At 41.0% G+C, this 19,180-nt stretch overlaps 1 protein-coding gene across 5 annotated transcripts in view; it reads left to right on the forward strand.

Moving 5' to 3' along the window:
- POLK (DNA polymerase kappa) overlaps window positions 1-19,180 on the forward strand; it is a 65,668-nt gene that overhangs the window by 44,217 nt on the left and 2,271 nt on the right. For 2 of the 5 annotated variants that reach the window (XM_085874536.1, XM_085874537.1), the window contains 5 exons: window positions 4,681-4,713; window positions 9,968-10,064; window positions 10,743-10,914; window positions 11,640-12,518; window positions 17,163-17,211. In XM_085874536.1, the coding sequence (XP_085730662.1) occupies window positions 4,681-4,713; window positions 9,968-10,064; window positions 10,743-10,914; window positions 11,640-12,518; window positions 17,163-17,211 (1,230 nt within the window). Of the gene's footprint in view, window positions 1-4,680; window positions 4,714-9,967; window positions 10,065-10,742; window positions 10,915-11,639; window positions 12,519-14,117; window positions 14,826-15,061; window positions 15,212-17,162; window positions 17,212-19,180 lie in introns of those variants that run through there. The other 3 variants (XR_015056379.1, XM_085874539.1, XM_085874538.1) reach the window with 3 other exon arrangements.

The following is a 19,180-nucleotide window of genomic DNA, read 5'->3' on the forward strand; positions in this document are numbered from 1 at the left end:
CAAAATAAACCATCAGTAACACATTACGCCGTCATGGATTAAAATCCTGCAGCACACTAAGGTCCCTCTGCTCAAGCCAGCGCATGTTCAGGCCAGTCTGAAGTTTGTCAATGACCATCTGGATGATCCACAGGAGGAATGGGAGAAGGTCATGTGGTCTGATGAGACCAAAATAGAGCTTTTTGGTTTAAACTCCACTCGCCGTGTTTGGAGGAAGAAGAAGGATGAGTACAACCCCAAGAACACCATCCCAACCATGAAGCATGGAGGTGGAAACATCATTATTTGGGGATGCTTTTCTGCAAAGGGGACAGGACGACTGCACCGTATTGAGGGGAGGATGGATGGGGCCATGTATCACGAGATCTTGGCCAACAACCAGCTTCCCTTTACAAGAGCATTGAAGATGGGACGTGGCTGGGTCTTCCAGCATGACAACGACCCGAAACACACAGCCAGGGCAACTCAAGAGTGGCTCCGTAAGAAGCATCTCAAGGTCCTGGAGTGGCCTCGCCAGTCTACAGAGCTGAACCCAATAGAAAATCTTTGGAGGGAGCTGAAAGTCTGTGTTGCCCAGCGACATCCCCGAAACCTGAAGGATCTGAAGAAGATCTGCATGCAGGAGTGGGCCAAAATTCCTGATGCTGTCTGTGCAAACCTGGTTAAGAACTATAGGAAACGTCTGATCTCTGAAATTGCAAACAAAGGTTTCTGTACCAAATATTAAATTCTGTTTGTCTGATGTATCAAATACTTATTTCATGCAATAAAATGCAAATGAATTATTTAAAAATCATACAATGTGATTTTCAAGATTTTTATTTTAGATTCCGTCTTTCACAGTTGAAGTGAACCTATGATAAAAAATTACAGACCTCTACGTGCTTTGGAAGTGGGAAAACCTGCAAAATCTGTAGTGTATCAAATACTTGTTCTCCCCACTGTACATGTAGTTTTTGGCCTGATCTATCAGTTTTAGAAATTAGGCCCGTGTTGACCTGTCGACCTTAAAAATAATTAGTGGTTGAATTCAATGACCTGATATGTAAATCTTTTTCAAATTTAAAGTCAATCGGATGAAAATTGACATTTCAGAAACAATTAAAGAATTTGGCCAATGTTGGGTTCACCTTACGGCTTATGTTGACCTTTTGACCTATGTTAGCCTCAAAAATAAAAGGTAGTTGGATTCATTGACCTGATATGCAAATCCAATTCAAATTTCAAGTCAATCAGATGAAATTTGAGGATTTTAGAAAATCTGTCCCAAATTTGCCTTTTGGCCTATGCACACCTTTTTGGTTGACCAAATTTTATGAAACTTCAATGTGGAGCCGTCACAGCGTCAGTGGCCATAATCTCCGAAAATTTCAGACCGATTGGTTGACTGGTTTGGGCTGGAGGCGAGCGGACATCCAAACAAACAAACAAACAAACAAGCTGAGGCGATCAACATACTTGTCAGAAAAAGAAAATTTTTGCCAAGTAGCAAACAAACGGAAGCCATCAACATACTTGTCAAAAATTTTTTTCCTTGCCTCGTAACAAAAAAAGAGCAATGAGAGTTTATAAACCCTCGCCAGGACTTCTTTTTTGTGGTGTTTGTGTAGTTTTGTGTACTGGTGTGTTACGTTATTAATGGACACTAGCCTAAACCCCGTCACAGAAGGATTCTGTTCCATGAGCCCAATATGACAACCAGTGGCGTCTCTTGTAAGAGCCGGATCCCAGTCGATGTACTCCATGGCTTTACCGAATGAGGCCTACAAAACGTCCTTGTACACGACATTTTTGGTGTACACTACTCCTTGTGAAGAAGTCCCCTGATTTGTGCACGTGTCTACTTTGACGTACACCGTGTCAAAACTTCTCAGGTCACAGAACCGAGAAAAACGTGACGCGACCGTTAGGAGGAGCACAAAATTGGTCCTTCAGTATTAATATAGAGATACAACGTTTCTTGTTACATGTTTTGTGTCAAATTCACATTCTGAGGTAGTTAGCATGTGCAGAAGAGGGTTTTACATGGCCGACGCTATTTTCGGGGAGTGGAATTGCACCTCTCAGCGGTGACGGTCTGTCGACGACAGACGTAATGACGTCAGCGAATGACCGATGATGTCATGACGTCCTTACGCCTCTCAGCGGTGACGTCATACGTCGCCATGAAAACGAAAAGTGTTTATTCTGCTTCAGAGTTGAAGTTTGACTATTGCCACGATGTGCGATGCACTCTTACAGGTACGAAGTTTCTTTCAGTCCAGGTCACAGTACCAAGAAAGACGTGACGTGACCGCTAGGAGGAGCACAAAATTGGTCCTTCAGTATTAATATATAGATAATTAGAACTGCCACTTTATAACCGCTGGCAATGACCGGGTACCAAGATGTCCCGCTTTGATGCAACCCCACTTTGATTGGACCCTGGCCCTGACCCATGACGTTTTTTAAATTATTGTGAAATTAAATTCAGAATGGGATTAAAATATATTCAATTCAAATCAAATGGAAGATCAAACAGGTACAGTACTGCATTGGAGTAATCAGGAGGAACCCAAAACAAGAAAAAAGTAAAGATGAAGTCATCAGGAGGAATCTGCATAGGATTCACATTTCAGCTGCTACTCCTCTACCCTCAAACCCAACCGGCACAGCCAAGTGAGCCTTATTCAAAAAAAACCAAACAAACAAAAAACCCAACATCAAAAAAATATCTGGCTGCCAGACCATGTGGCCAATCAAGTTGAAATTTAAAACCTGTATTCCCCATCACTAGATCATAATTGTGAAGTTTCACTTAGATTGATTAAGCAGTTCCAGAGAAAACATTATTTAATACAGTATTTTCTTAAATCCAATATGGCTGCCAAACCATGATCTATCAATTATTCCTCAACAAACTTGTACACCCCAGGCTTGAGGAATATTTGTGTGAAGTCTCCCTTTGATCTGTCCAGCCGTTCTGGAGAAAAAGATTTTTTATAGATTTTATGATAAATCCAATATGGCTGCCAACGGCTCAATGCATTGCAGCATCAAATTCTGAACATCAATCGGTCTGACTGTATCTTTTCACGAAGTTGAGCGCATTTTGCACCTTAATACTATGTTCGCGCATCTGATCAGAGCAAAGCTGTATTGGGTCACCCACGTATGTCGTATGGATGACAATCGACTGCCAAAATCAATTTTCTCTTCTGAAATCTACGCTGGCCATAGTAATTGTGGTGGTCAATATCTATGCTATGAAGACCATCTCAAAAGATTTTTTTTTTTTAATGTGAAGTTAATGTTTCCACGTGGGAACAATTTTTCCACCACTGTAACAATAGGAAAGACTTGTGTGAAAATGGCATTGTGAAAATGATCCACAAGCAAAATTATATTCTCGATCAACGCAGTCTTAATTTAAGTCACCCTTATAACCCTAATAATGCCTGGTGTTGGCTTAATGGTCAAGGGTGGCGGGCTTTGGATCCTAGGGTCCCGAGTTCAAATCCCGCTCAACTGTTGAATTTACACCAGGTGGGGTTAACTCGGCCTGTCATCCTTCCGAGGTCAGCAAAATGAGTGCCAGCATGCTGGTGTGCTGTGTCGGAGTGGCAACCCGTCCAGGATTGTGCCCAATAGCCAAGGAGACTGCTTAAGCAGCACCAACGCTCTGCACAAAGTATGGTCCCAATTTCCTCCTCCTCTCCTTGGGATCCTGGGATCCTGAGTTCAAATCCCACTTGGCTTTTGAATTAATACCAGGTGGGGTTGTCTCAGCCTGTCATCCTTCTGAGTTTGGCAAAATGAGTGCCAGCTTGCTGGGAAGAATGAGCCAGTCGAGTATCCTGTGTCGGAGTGTTGACCCATCCAGGATTGTGCCCAATAGCCTTGGAGACTGCTTTGGCAGCACTGACACTCTGTACAGAGTATTGTCGCAATGGATTTGGATTTATAATCCTAATCAATAATCGATGACTTCTTCTGCTTAATTTTTTATACTCCTTGGAATTATTTGTTGTAACTTAATGATTGCATGAATTGGCCTCACCCTGTCATCGGATGGCTCATGGTGATGATGATGATGATGATGATGATGATGATGATGATGATGATGGCAAACCAGAATCAGAAAAGACGTCACGTATACATTTCAGCCACATGTACACAAGTCACATATACACAAGTCACAGTCACATATACACAAGTTACAATGATATCGGTAGACAACGGATAAACCACCACAACATATGTGATTTGAACCTGGGATTCTGGCTGGCATCATGCGCCATTTGCTTAGATGGGAAACCCCATTCCCACCTCCCTCCAAAATAAGGCCAACCTGATTTTGTTGAAGAAGTGAAAATTTTATCAGCAGTTGAAGTTTTCCATGATTTAAACTGCATTTTATTATTTGTTTTTACTGCCATACTTTTGAGAAGTAAAAGTAATTCGAAAGGCTTTTGTTTTTTTTAACACTGCACATTTTGACCCGTCTCCTGCTATAACATTTTTACCTGTATGCATTACAACTGCCTGTTTTGCACTGCATTAAAGCAATTTTATTCTCTTCGAGGCTAGTCACCTTTCATATTACTTGCCATTGCTTTTTCACTGCTACTTTCAAAAGGCCCATGGTACAATGGACCTTTGATTGAACTGCTAACTTTATAAGTAACTGTTGCTTCACAGGAACTCTGAGAGGAAGAGCATGAGTACGGAAAGGTAAAATCTGTCCACACCTCACGCCAAATAATCTGTTTTCAGATTTCATGATTAGTCTCGCCCCAAAGGGATTGCGAGACTCTTGCAATGTCTGTCTGTCTCTCTATCTATCTATCTGTCGATGTCGATATATTTTCGCTTAAATTATTATTTTTTCTCTTGGCATGTCATCAACTCACCATGCGTTATTTAGGTGATAACGATGACGTAATTGGTGAAGTGATATTCCAGTCAAAATTTGTTGAATCAAAATCCTTATCCGAAAAATATGAAACTTCATATATCTGATCTACGATCCGATATGAGTGAAGAATTAAAATTATGATGTCATCGGTCACGTGGTCTGGTGGCTATATTGGATTACAATTAATAAAAACGTTTAAAAACCTTCTTCTCCAGAACCGCTTAACAAATCTATGCGAAACTTCATACATATTATCGACTAGCCATGGGGAATGTAGTTTGAAAAAAAAAATTCATATTCATCTTCACTGATGTAATTTAGCCCTAATGTGAAGGTCGTTTTTTAATATCCTAATGATCAATCAGTCTCTAATAATAAATGTGTGTGTCAGTCTGTCATTCTGTCAGTGTGTCTCCTCCATAACTCCAAAACCTTAAAATCTAATGGCCCAAACTTTGCATACATACGAAGGGAACTCCAAGGTAGTGCATGAATGAAAATTGGGTGTTTGGGTTAATTTAAACAGCCCTTTTTAAATTTTAATTAACGGCCTTATTTAATTATCTTTTCTCAAGGCGTTCTCCTTGGTCAGCTCCCGAGTCAGCCCTCCAGCTTATTGGGGTCTTAATTCGCCATTTTTTTTTGGCCTGTTCAACAATGCCTTGACTTGTAACAACTTTATCATTTCTTAATGATAAAGCACTTAAAAGATTTTTTTCACCACACTCACTCATATTCTCAAATGCCTCATCTTCTGACCTAGGAATTGCTTGATACGTCGCAATGCTTATAAACACATAGAGACGCCAGTGTTCATGGCTTTCTTTCATTTCCACGAATGCGATAACGTCTATCATCTCTTCTCATGAGTCAAATTTCAAAATTTTAACTTATTAATTGACCTCAGCAGCAGATGCGACTGCTAAAAAAGAAGTTCATGTGTCCAATTCTGACAATGTTTGACACTCCAAGCGTCTCCAAGTGTCCTTGCCTTTATTTAGTTTCCGCACAAGCGATAAGCTTGAGAATCTTTTCACCTGAGCTGAATTTCAAAATTTAAACTGCGGAATTGACCTCAGCAGCATTTCCGTCTGCTAAATAAAAGTTGTCATTTGCCCAATTCGCACATTGTTTGATACTCCGGTCATCTACTAACGTCTTCGGACAGTGCTTAGTATGACCCAGCCAGCCGTTCTATATCAACCGTTTCTTTGGAGTGCTTACGTGAGTGCTTAATAGTGGTGGGCGGAATTCATTCCAAAGTACTGTACTCTGTTCCAACCGCAGAATCAAAAGGAATTGAGCAGTGAACCAGAATCAACGACCATTCCAAGTAATTGCTACCAGTTCTCTTCAGAGAATCCTTGGCTATCGCTGCTCAAACTTATGTACAATGAGCGGTTGCTGAGAGTTGCATAGAAAGAAGCGGTTTTTTGTTGTTGTCCCTGTTGGGACGTCTCTGTTGTTCTGGTTACACATTGCCTGGTAATACATTTATTGAAAAGGAACATGTCCTTGGGGCATCCTGTTTGCAATATAGCAGCAAAAGCAAGTCACTTGCAATCAAAACATGCCCCAAGGGGGTCTTCCTTTTAAATTAGCAAGGCATTTCGAGTTGGCTGGTAAAGCGTGCTGATTGCTTTGTTGACGGATGGGTGGCAATACATCGACTGACAAAGTTTTGACAACATGTTGTTCAAAAGGTTCAGAAGTGCAGTTTGGAACTTTTTTTGAAAGGTTAAAGAAGACAGTCCAAAAATTGCATGCTAACTTTGTTAAATAGACATTGCTCATCACTGTAATCCATCCAATATGCTAAAATATTTTAAAACCAAACACGAGAGTGAGAGAGAGTACCTATAATTGACATTTGTGAATGCAGATTCAAAGAAACCAAAGTCTGCAACAGCAACATGGTCACTTTTGCAATCGACGATTGAAAGCACTTTCACCCCAGTAACACCCCGGTACGCTGTCTTCCCTTCCCCTCACGCTGCCTTCTTTTCCCCTCCCCTCACGCTGCCTTCCTTTCCCCTCCCCTCACAATTCCTTCCCTTCCCCTCCCCTCATGCTGCCTTCCCTTCCCCTCCTCTCACGCTGCATTCCTTTCCTCTCCCCTCACGCTGCATTCCCTTCCTCTCCCCTCATGCTGCCTTCCCTTCCTCTCCCCTCATGCTGCCTTCCCTCCCCTCCCCTCATGCTGCCTTCCCTCCCCCTCATGCTGCATTCCCTTCCTCTCCCCTCGCGCTGTCTTCCTTTCCCCTCCCCTCACGCTGCCTTCCCTTCCCCTCCCATCATGGTGCCTTCCCTTCCCCTCCCCTCATGCTGCCTTCCCTTCCTCTCATGCTGCATTCCCTTCCCCTCCCCTCATGCTGCTTTCCCTTCCCCTCCCCTCATGCTGCTTTCCCTTCCCTTCCCCTCATGCTGCCTTCTCTTCCCCTCCCCTCATGCTGCCTTCCCTTCCCTTCCCCTCCCCTCATGCTGCCTTCATTTCTCCTCCCCTCCCCTCATGCTGCCTTCATTTCCCCTCCCCTCCCCTCATGCTGCCTTCATTTCCCCTCCCCTCCCCTCAAGCTGCCTTCACTTTCCCTTCCCTCATGCTTCCTCCCCCTCCCTCATGCTGCCTTCCCTTCCCCCACGCCTCCTCGCACCTTTCTCCTTCCTCACTGCCCCACCCCTCCTCGCTCCTTCCTCCTTCCTCATGCCCCCCCGCCTCTTTGCTCCCCCTCCCTCTTCTCTTTCCCCTCCCTCTCTCTCCCCCACCCTTCTCTCTCTTCCCTCTTTTTTTCTCCCTTCTCTCCCCCCCCCCCCTCAGTATTCCTAGCAGCGAAGTGCCATATGGTATTTGCTAGTAATCAATAAAGTTACGGTAATGACAATGGATGTAATATAATAGGGTGTGGCAGCCCAGCCCCTATAATTTATTGACAACTCTGACGTCATAGGTCACATGATATACCATTTTGAAAATCAATGTATGACACCATGATGCAGGTATATGGGCCATAATAGCAGTGGGCAATAATAGCAGTGTGTTCAGTTAAGGATGGTATTTCTGTTCAGAATGAACTCGTGAGGCGAGACGATGTGCTCCACCAAGTGCCATTGTAGTTTCTTTAATATTTTGGCACAATTCCAAATTTGATACAACACTTTCAACGTGTTGTATCAAATTTCATGGCCTCCAATGTATGATACCGTTGGTTGAGCACCAGCGCCCAGAGCAGTCAGGCTTTACACCAAAGAGGTCAACAATTGACCGTATCCTTGCCTTTCGTGTCCTCACCCAACGTAGACGAGAGTTTCGGCAGGAGCTGCTTGCAGCCTATGTTGATCTCTGCAAAGTGTTTGATTCAGTGAATCGGGATGCCCTCTGGAGGATTATTGGTCTTCGTGGGGGGCTACTAAAACTGATCAATCTGATGTCTGAACTATACTCTGGAACTAAGAGTGCTGTGAGATGTGGTGGTATCATCTCCAACTTATTTCCAGTTGTTACTGGAGTTCGTCGGGGTGTCTACTGGCCCCCACACTTTTCAGCACTTGTATGGACTGGATTCTGGGGAGGATGTCAGAGAGAACAAGCTGTGGTGCATCGTTTGGGAATGTCAAGATCTCTGACCTTGATTTCACAGATGATGCAGTCATCTTTGCGGAGACTCTGGATATCCTCTTGGGGGGCCTTCGAGGTGCTGAATGAGGAGACTGAGCCGCTGGGATTATGGGTTTCCTGGGTCAAAACTAAGATCCAGGCTTTCAATGACATATTGGTTGCTGCTGTCTTGTCTGTTCGTTTAGGGTGAGGATGAGGTCACAGAGAGATTCGCTTACCTTGGCAGTGATATTCATGTCTCTGCTGGCTGTGAGCCAGAAGTCAATAGACGTGTGGGTCGGGCCTGTGGAGTCATGGATTCACTGATTCATGGGGTGTGGCGCTGTCTATACCTGTGCAGGAGGACGAAAGTCCGAGTCTTCAGGTCTCTGGTGCTTCCAGTCTTGCTCTGCGGATGTGAGACTTGGACTATGGCCAGGGATCTGAGACAGAGACTTAATTTCATTGGTACCAGGTCTCTTCAGAGAATCCTTGGCTATCGCTGGTCAAACTTATGTACAATGAGCGGTTGCTGAGAGGGACTGAAATGAGATTTGTTACCTGCATAGTCCGTGAGCATCAGCTGCGGCTGTATGGACATGTGGCTTGTTTTCCCATCGCTGATCCTGCTCACCAGATTCTCTCAGCGAGGGAGCCTCGTGAGTGGAGGCCAGTGGGCCGACCACGTGCCTCGTGGTTGCAGCAGGTTGACCATCATCTCAAGGAGATGGGGATAGGCCAGGCATCTGCCTGGGGGATGGCCAGACGGAGGCTCCTGGAGTACCAGCGGAAAGTGGATCCATCGACGAGCTGCTCCGGCGCATGCTCCCATACCTGACCTGACGTAATGGATGGCACGTATTGATGAATTACTCTGCATGTGAAACATGAGAGTGATAGTTTATCGCTGAGTTGAGGGTTAAAGCCAAGCTTGACAGCTCCAATGTGAGTGCACACATATCTAAGCTTTTTTCCAGCCATGGAAAACGTTCCTTCTGACCAAATGACATAAGTGCCGAGTTATCGGGGAAAATGTGGTTGTACAAAGAGAGATTACTCAATCTTTTTTGCACTACTTTTCTTTTAAACCCATGGTAACAGCCCAAAGGCCGACTCTTTGTAAAAGATACAATGAAATATTTAACAGGCACGTGCACGTGTTTGTGTGCATCTTCATACGTGCGACGTTCGTTCTCAAAGGTCTATTTTCATATAGGGTACCATAAAATATTAAACACTCATGTGTATTTGTGTGTGCGTGAGCGTCTGTATGCATGCGACCTTGGTTATCTCCATATACGGGTTTCAGAAGGTGGAACAGAGCCATTTCCTAAATGCCCATACATTTGTGCTGCAGTAAATGTTGGAATGTATTACCTGAGTTACATTTCTATTGTCTGACATTTTAACACATGTAATATATGTCGCCTCCTATTTTATGGACAATATATGAACTGTTTGTCTTTCCTGCATCCCAGGACGTTCAGTGAAATCAGGAAGCCTGAAGAGCTATACAGCCTTTGCCAGAAGCTTTGTCATGACTTGGCAAGGGAAGTGCAGGAAGAAAGTCTTCAGGTAAGAACTGTGGCCATGTCACCATGTTTTGTTTTGTTTTCAAATATACTTGGGTTGAACAACTTGCTTTATCTCTTGTGTCGCTCAGATGGTTTTATTTAAATTGCACATCATATATGTTGACGTGTACTTATGACCTGGTAAAAATTTCAATGTGTTAAATGGTCATGAGATTGGATAATCTTTATCGCTGGAATCCATCAATTCAACGTATTAATTCAATATGTTTCACCCTCGATTTATCTCACTTGCCACCATCTTGATTTTCAGCACAGGTATTAAAGCAAGAAGCACTTGAGTATAAGTATTGGTTACCACCACTATGCAGAGAAACCCTCTCAAAACTTGATATACCGACATTACTAAATTATGCTTTTAGCACTCTTCCTGTTACCTGTGACTTTTAAATTGATGTTGTAGTATTTCAGTTGGACAAAATACTGTATCAAGTCGAACAATGGTGGCCTTGCAGCCATTACATATACTGTTTGATCATATCTCATTGGATCTGATGAAATGAAAGTTTAGGGAGAATCTCATCAGAATTCATGGGAAGTGCAAAGGTGATGCTTGTAAAGACTACCTGTCAGTAGTTTGTGGGAAATTCCACAAAACTTACACCTCCTTATTGTTTAACCATTGCTTTTTTTCATGTACTTTTGAAATATGGTTCTTTAGGGTCGCACCATTACACTCAAGATCAAGAATATCAACTTTGAGGTGAAAACGAGAGCGGTTTCTTTGCCAAGTGCGGTGTCATCAGAAGAGTTGCTATTTGCTGCAGCACGAGATCTACTCAAGATTGAGATAGAGAGTGTGCACCCACAGCCACTTCGTCTAAGGCTCATGGGTAACACTCTTTTTAAAGTTCCATTTGTATTGTTAATAACACCGTAATCGCAGGACCACGTTGGTTGTAGGAAATGCATGTGATTTAAAGAAAGGCATTTTAAGAGTGCCCTGGCTTAGCACAAGCAACTTTTGCAATTGATAATCAATCATTGCTTTCCTATATGCTTCAATAAATTGAGAATTGGGTTCTTCATACTCAACTACTCATTTGTAATACCTGAAAGTATTCTAATCATTCTTCACCTTCTCAATGACAGCTATAATGACTAATTTTTATACGCCCGATATGTATATATCGGGGCGTATTATGTGATACCGGTTGTCTGTCCGTCCGTCCGTTCCTGTCCGCACTCTAACTCTCAAAGTTTTCAACTTTCAAATTTCATATTTGGTACATAGGTACAGACTGTGAAGACGGTGTGTCGCGACATACGTTCGTCATCTAAAGTGGTTGCCATGGCAACCAGGATGCTGTTTTCCATATAGTCACACAATTCTGTATATACCTTCTTGTTCTTCATAAATTGACGTGTTTGAATATATAATTGTGTGCGTGCGTGCGTGTAACAGAGACTTTTTCGGGCGTATATTGTGCTCACTTGCGCTCTTGTTATTTTTGACTTCAGTCTTCTCAACAGCTTTCTTGACAATCTTATTTTGCAAGATTGTACTTCAGCCTCTCAAACTAACTTGTATCTCATGTTATTTTGTGCTGTTGTGCAGGTGTGCGGTTGTCAAGTTTTGTTGACCGGATGGACCAAAAGAAGCAACAGAAATCCATCGATGTCTTCCTGAACATTGGAAATAAGGAAGAATGTTGTTCTTTCTTGCAGCAGGAAACCAGGGTGCCATGTCCCCAACGTGCAGGGCAAACACCACTGTCATTCTTCCAAAGGGTTGAAGCAGCAAGGAAAAATGAAGCTGCCCAACATGATGTGTTCACATCAACATGTACAGGTCAAGTGCCTGATGGCTCTCTCCAAAGTAGTACCGTACAGGCCAAAAATAATCGTGGAGAAACAAAGGAGTCTGGACTCGTTTGCCCTGTGTGTTTCCAAAAACAAAATTGTAAAGGTCTTTATAACTTCAATATGCACATTGACCATTGTCTTGGCTTAATTTATTCTGAAGATGTTCACAGTAAACACCTCTCTTCTCCAGCCTGCTATTCTGGATTGATAAATTCTGTTTGCTGCAGCAACCAGAGTGGTAACCAAAACCACATTCTTCCTTCAGGAAAGGATCTTTCTACCTTGGAAGCCCATCAGGAAGAAGGATGTTGTACATTTGCATCGCAAGGAAATTCAACAAACAAGGAAGTCTCAGAATCAGATACGTGCTGCCACAGTTGTCAGCAGACTGTGAGTTTGTGCAGTTGTGCAGGGGATGAGAGTGCAGGACTTTTGCCTGATACCATTGTGTCTCCAGAAAGCCTTGCTGATCCCACTGCTTGTGAGGTACCATCAATGACTTGTCCAGTTTGCCATTGTAGTCAACTGTGGGTCGATCTTCAAGCCTTCAACACCCATTTGGATGTATGCCTCAACCAAGGAATTATCTCCAAGCTCACAAGCCATGAATGCACAGATATGTGCAGTCCAGGTAGATGATGTTCATGATCTCAGCAGTTTTACTTGTAGTGTAGCAGGACGATAAATCATTGAACTGTAATTTATTTTTATTTTATTATTTGCGAAAATCGAACATTTTTCCAGTATATTGGTTGGTCTTGTGCGTTATTTTGTCTTTCTGTCTGTTTGCTTGTATGTCAATCGCCAACAGGTCACAATTTTAAACCGATCTTCACGATACTTCACCACTTGGTAGAGTTCGTCATAAGCAAGAAGCCTATTGCTTTTGAGGTCAAAAGGTCAACACAGGCCAGAGGTCAACAACTTTGTCAATTTCTAAAATCCTCAGTTTTCATCCAATTAACTTGAAATTTGAACAGGATGTGCAAATCAGGTTACTGAATTCAACCACCAATTATTTTTGAGGTGAACATCAACAAAGGCCAGATTTATAAAATCCTCAGTTTTCATCTGATTGACTTGAAATGTGAAGAGGATTTGCATATCAGATCACTGAATTAAATGAACAAGTATTTTTGAGGTCAACGTCAACATAGGCCATGTTTCTAAAATCCAGTTTTCATCCGATTGACTTGAAATTTGAAGAGGAGTTGTATATTTTTTCGTTGAATTCAACCATCAATTATTGTTGAGGTCAACATCAGCCAAATGGTCAACTTAGGCCAAAAAGTCAGCATAGGTCATATTTCTAAAATTGTCAGTTTTCATCTGGTTGATTTGAAATTTGAAGAGTAGTTGCACATATTTGATCATTGAATTAAACCACCAATTATTTTTTAGGCCAAATTTGTTTTTTGAATTTCACAAGCATCGTGCTCTTGCACATCTTTCTTGTTTTATGTTTTTTACTTGTTTGTAGGGTACGTGTTATTATTGTATCGAGTTTGACATTGTTAAGTCAGGGTTTGATGTGATATCATACTGGTTGGCCCGACCATACATGAATTACCAAGAAGAGGCAATCCTGGTCTCTTCAGTTAATGGAATCGAGTCTCGTATAATTTGAGGAGCTTTTCCATGACAGCTAAAAGCAACTGGATATTGCTACTTTTTCATGCTGAGAAGTCCTGCTGAGAGCTTCCCAGATTTTTTTCTTGGTTACTACATTACTTCATCAATGTGTAAAGGCATACACACACCTATTACTTTTTAGAACGTCTCATTTCAGTTATAATTCTGGTATCGTGATGTTACGTTTATTTCCCATCTGAGTGAAACATTTGCTTATGGTGTTTTGTAAAATTGTGTTTTTTTTTTTACTATGAGGCACAGTGTTGTTTATATGCAAGAACAAACTTTACTGTAGAAATTTAGACAGACTGACTGACAGACAAGGCGAACCAATTGCTTAACCCCGCTTCTCGCCTTGAACGTGCAGGACAATAACTACTGTAGTGTTTTATCCATCCTTTGGTGCAGATTTTAGAAGCTGGTTGGCTGGTTTGTTATTATATTCCCAGCAGGAGTCTAGGAGAGCAGTAATCTGCAAGTTTTAAATGGTACCTGCATTTAGTAAAAATAACTATTATGAATGGTGAAATGGAACAAGGCAATTTCATTCAATGAGACAAAGGTTTATCCTTCAAGTATGCTCATGACCTTTTCACAGATTTGTTCATTTTAGTACAATTTCAAACCTTCTAGCCATCCTCCAAGATTACCATGGGGAATGTCATCATAAAGAGGAAGGCCACAGTCAACATCAATTCCCTGAGCGCAAGTCTGGTATACTATCAAGAATCACTTCAAGAGAGACATGAAAGACTTTGAGAGTCATTGAGAATGTTAGACAATAACCAATGCAGTTCATTGAGCCTTGTATTCTATGCAATACTAGGGAAGAGCAGCTGCTCTTGAGCCTTTCACCAGCATGGTCAATGGTCGTTTGTAAAATTATGTTAAATTTTTTTTTAATGTATTGCATTGAAGGGTATACAGGATGTATTGCATCCTGACACCTTGACATGTAGTATTTGCTGAAGTGGAGGGATGCATTCAGGTATCCATTGTTCAATACATTTTCTGTGAAACTGGTGATTCAAAGGGTTTAAGATAATGAAACTACCTGTTATAGTTTAGGCTCAACAATGGACAAGTATGTTGTGAACAATATGATATAATGCCGTGTCTTCACAACAAAGTTTGCATCATGCCAGCCAACATGGAATCCTGGATCATGGACTCTGAACGAGCCGTACAATCAAGAATCAGCTCAACAATCTCACTTTTCCAACAGTTTAGATTTTGGATACATTTTTTTTTCATTGAATCCTGCTGGATCAACCTGGTGCACAAAGTAAACATATGATTCCATAAACATCGTATCAAGGTGTGGGTCATAATGATCTATTTACTTGGAACCATAATATATGCTTTGCTTATGTATACCTGTTGTGACACCATCGTGATTCATGATCTTTATTACCCACATTAATCCTTCATTACCTGACGCTCTTAGTTGCTTGTTTCAATTTCCTCCCTTTCTCTCTCTTCCTTTCCTGTTTTAAATTTTTTTTTTAATTATCTTGCTTTATTTCTGTCATGCTTATGCAGACACTGGGCTTGGTTCTGGCTTGATCCAGTTCTGACAAGGAGAAGTTGCAAACTTGCTAATGGAGCCTACTGATGGATCTGAGCTTGTTTAATCTCAGTTGCAACAATTCCATTAGGTGTTGATCAATTGGTGGCACCACAATGTCATAGGTTTGAGATGTTCATTCACTTTCTGTGATTACTTAAAAGAACTGTCCTAATTGTTAAAGCATTTAATTGTTATTCTCTCTATGAAAGAAAAATTGAGTAGGTTTTGCATCAGATTGCTTGTTCTGGCATAGTTTAAAAAAAAAAAAATTAATTTAGTACAATTGATCGACATTGTGACTTTCAATATTGAAACAACAATGTAGTCAGTACAATACTGGTAATCTGCCTCTTATTACCTCCACCACCAAAGGTGAAGGAGGTCATATTTTCACCCCTTTCTGTCTGTTTGTTTGTTTGTTTGTTTGTCTGTTTGTCTGTCTGTGCAAGATATCTCAAAAAGCTGTGGACAGATCCGGATAAAATTTTAGGTACAGGTTGGTGTGTGGCAAGGACAAACTGATTAGATTTTGGTGAAGATCCGGATCCGGATCCGACTACTAGAATTTTTTAAGTGATTCTTCACCATTGAGAGAAAGGGCTAAACTAATATATAGCACGAATATATAAACAATTAATTGATTCGATTTTGGTGAAGATCCGGATCTGGATACGAGATTTATTTAATTTTTAAAGTGATTCTTCACCATTGAGAGGGCCAAAAACGATATATTACTGTACAGCATGATATTTCAAAAATGCAATGGGCCCGATATGTTCTCATGTATCAGGTATTACGTGGCAGAGGTATGCACTCTACCGAGTGCCCTTCTAGTTTATCTGGTTTTGATCCACCTGATAGAGCTGTATTAAAGCTAGGAATTCCACCTTTCAAGAATGCTTAAATCTAGCTGTTTCGTTCGCTGTCACTTGTGGTCAAAACATTCTATACTAGCTGAAGTACCCAGAATTTCCCAGGGAAATTCCATGAAATATGTATTTAAATATTTCCTGCATAACAAATTGGGGAATGTTGCCCTTGTGGTTTTGTATTAATTACCAATCTTGGGCGTTGCAGAATATTCTTGGACTGCTTTCCCTTCTTTTAACCTCTTTTCATTAGTCACCTACCGGTTTCACCGGAGGAGACGATAGGTTTGCCGGAGGGATCAATCTTCTCCCTCAGTTCATCCATCCTCCTCCTATCCACCCTCTTCACTCTTGCAATCCTCCTGGGAAAAACGTGTAAACAATATTACAATTAAATTTGTGTTGTTGACAACAAATCACTACAACCTCAACATACAATCTTCACAAAACGTATTACTCGATCACTCCCAGTAAAAAACGCAGGCAGTGTATTAGCACAAGACCTGATCAAGGCTGAAAGGCCAATGATCTGATTTTCATTTATTTTGTAATATATATATATATATATATATATATATATATATATATATATATATATATATATATATATATATATCCAAACATAACCCTCGACCTTCCTCTGGATGAAAGAGGAAGTCGTGCAAAGTTTGGTTGCACCGATTCCTGCAGGGTCCGAATGCATAAACAAACAAACACACCAATCTTCTCCCTCAGTTCATTCATTTCAGTTCTGCATATTCTCATAATAACGTTTTGTTGAATATTTGATGACAAATGCTCAATTGGAAAGAACGTTATGGTCTGGACAGACACAATGAAGTTCAGTGGTAAATAAAACTTTATTCTTTATATATTAGATACACCAGTACTGTTTTCCAGTGCCATTGTTAGACACACTAAATACTTACTGTAAATCAAATAAAATGTGAAATAGGTGATCTTGAATGCAGCACAGTATATGTAAATAAAGTGAATAGAATATGCATAAGTTTGGGAGAACTGTTTTGTATTTTTAATGTTTTTTTTTAAAACATGTATGTTGATTTACAGTGCAACTTCATACCCCTTCCTACTCCCAGACCTCATCCTTAGGGACAAGAAAGGTAGAACGTTTTTTTCACAAGCAGTGGCAGTCAGAAACATTTGTTGTACTTTTAAAATGTTGTGTATGTTGTTTTGTTAGGTGTCAGTGGTACAAGTACAAAGGCTGGGGAGAAGACTTCATTAAGAAGGTAAAGATTGTAGTTTTCATTCACTTAAAGGTGTTCTCGCATTTGGAGTAAAAAAGCGAGAATGTACAAGTTAATATTCTGTGATTGCACAGTTCTTTTTGGAATTGAAAGAAGATTCATTTGGTTGAGTGTGAATTGTTTATTTAAAAATGGGAGGCTTTCTTAAAGTTCCCTCATTATCATGTTCCAAAAAAAGAATGAGAAAGCATCTCAAAATGAAAAACCCGTCCGCATCCACTTTGTACTCAAACGAAACTTGACGAAAACGACAGTGAAAAAAATTGTACATTTTATTCATATCTGTTCTCCATATTCTCATAATAACATTTTGTTGAAGATTTGATGACAAAAGTTTAATTGGTAAGAACGTTATGGCCTGGTCAGTCACAATGAAGCTCAGTGGTAAATAAAGAAAGAAACGCAGAAGCGGTTTAAAAAAATAAAATGCAGCGTCTTGTGCTTGACGTTCTGCAGTGAGGCTAACAAGGGCTATTTATAGTTACTATGACTGCCCTTTCACATTTTGACACAATTAAAAAATATATATATTTTCTCCATATTCTCATCATAAAGGTTTGCTGAAAATTTGATGACAAAAGCTCAAATCTCAAACTAAACTTGTATTGATGAAAATGACGGTTAAAAACAGAAAGTTATGTAGTTATTAAAAAGCTTTGGCTTGGTCAGATAGACGGACAGACAGACAGAAAGCGATTGCAAAACCCCGTCTCCTGCTGCGTGGGAGGACGGGCTAACTAGTTCATATCGACTCTGTGTAGCTGAGGTTATGTGATCGCCATTTGTGAATAAGTAGTGCTGACCTTATGTATTGCACAATATTTTTTAACTATAGGGGGACAATTTTGTCCAAGATATTGGTGACAAATGCTAGTGGTAAAAAAGGTTTGTGGTTCCAATTATAACACACTGCCCTCCTCCCCCTCACCGCCCTCATTGAATTTTCATTCAAGACTGTTGATTATACCTCCTCTGTTTGTACACCCTGATAACACAATGAACCTTGTCCTTGGAAGTCAGCCTGTGCTCGAGAATGTTTGGAGTGTGCATAGAACTGTATTCACAGACAATGATCTTTTATTGAATATGAAAAGACGAGTTTACTGTGCTGTTGTATGGGGTTGAGACATTGACCAACTAGAGAGATTTTTTTTCCTGGAACATTGAGGCTATTCACAACAATGTCTCCAAAGCATATTAGGTACCACTACAATGGACAGGGCATAGTTGTAAACGAGTGAGGAGACAGCGTTGAATGGAGAATTCACGAGAGGATATTATTGCAGCCAGAAGACTCTTGACTTGGTCATTTTGTTCAGATGGAAGACAACCGCATCCCAAAGAAGTTCCGATTTGGACGGTTGTCAATTAGTCCCACATAGCACATGGATGCCTGTTGAGTTAGAGAAACAAAGTAAGACAAGACCTGAAGAGGTTTGATATTAATAAAGGCAGATACTTCCACGAAGTTCAGGAAAGATGTTCTTGTGGAATGAAATGCAAAAGGGGTGGGGGGGTTGGGGGGGGGGTTAGACACATCTACAAATAAAATAGTAGATCTAGACCAAGTGAAACAAGATGCTGCTATCGTCATTGCCAGACAAAAACTTTCAGCAAATGCTATTTCCAATTTTTTCACGTTATGCATGTCAGAGGTCCTTCAGAAGAAGGCAAGATATTGCCAGACATAAATGTCTAACAACTCACCGAAGTGGTGGATAACATACCCAAAGATAAGCCTACCAACTAGCCCAGTCTGTTACTTTGTGGCAGAAAGGCATCATAGCATTCTTTCAAGGTGTGTGTGTTTTTTACCGTATTTTCACGACCAAAAGGCGCACCGTGCCAAAAGGCGCAGTCTCAGTTGTGTGTGCCGTTCCTGTATTTGACACACACATAAGGCGCTCCTCACGATAGGGCGCGGGTTTTATATGAATATCCTCTACTACGT

This window comes from Eptatretus burgeri, chromosome 3 (genome assembly GCF_056783735.1).
Source record: "Eptatretus burgeri isolate ZD-2024b chromosome 3, Ebu_testis_v1, whole genome shotgun sequence".
Taxonomy (NCBI): Eukaryota; Metazoa; Chordata; class Myxini; order Myxiniformes; family Myxinidae; genus Eptatretus; species Eptatretus burgeri.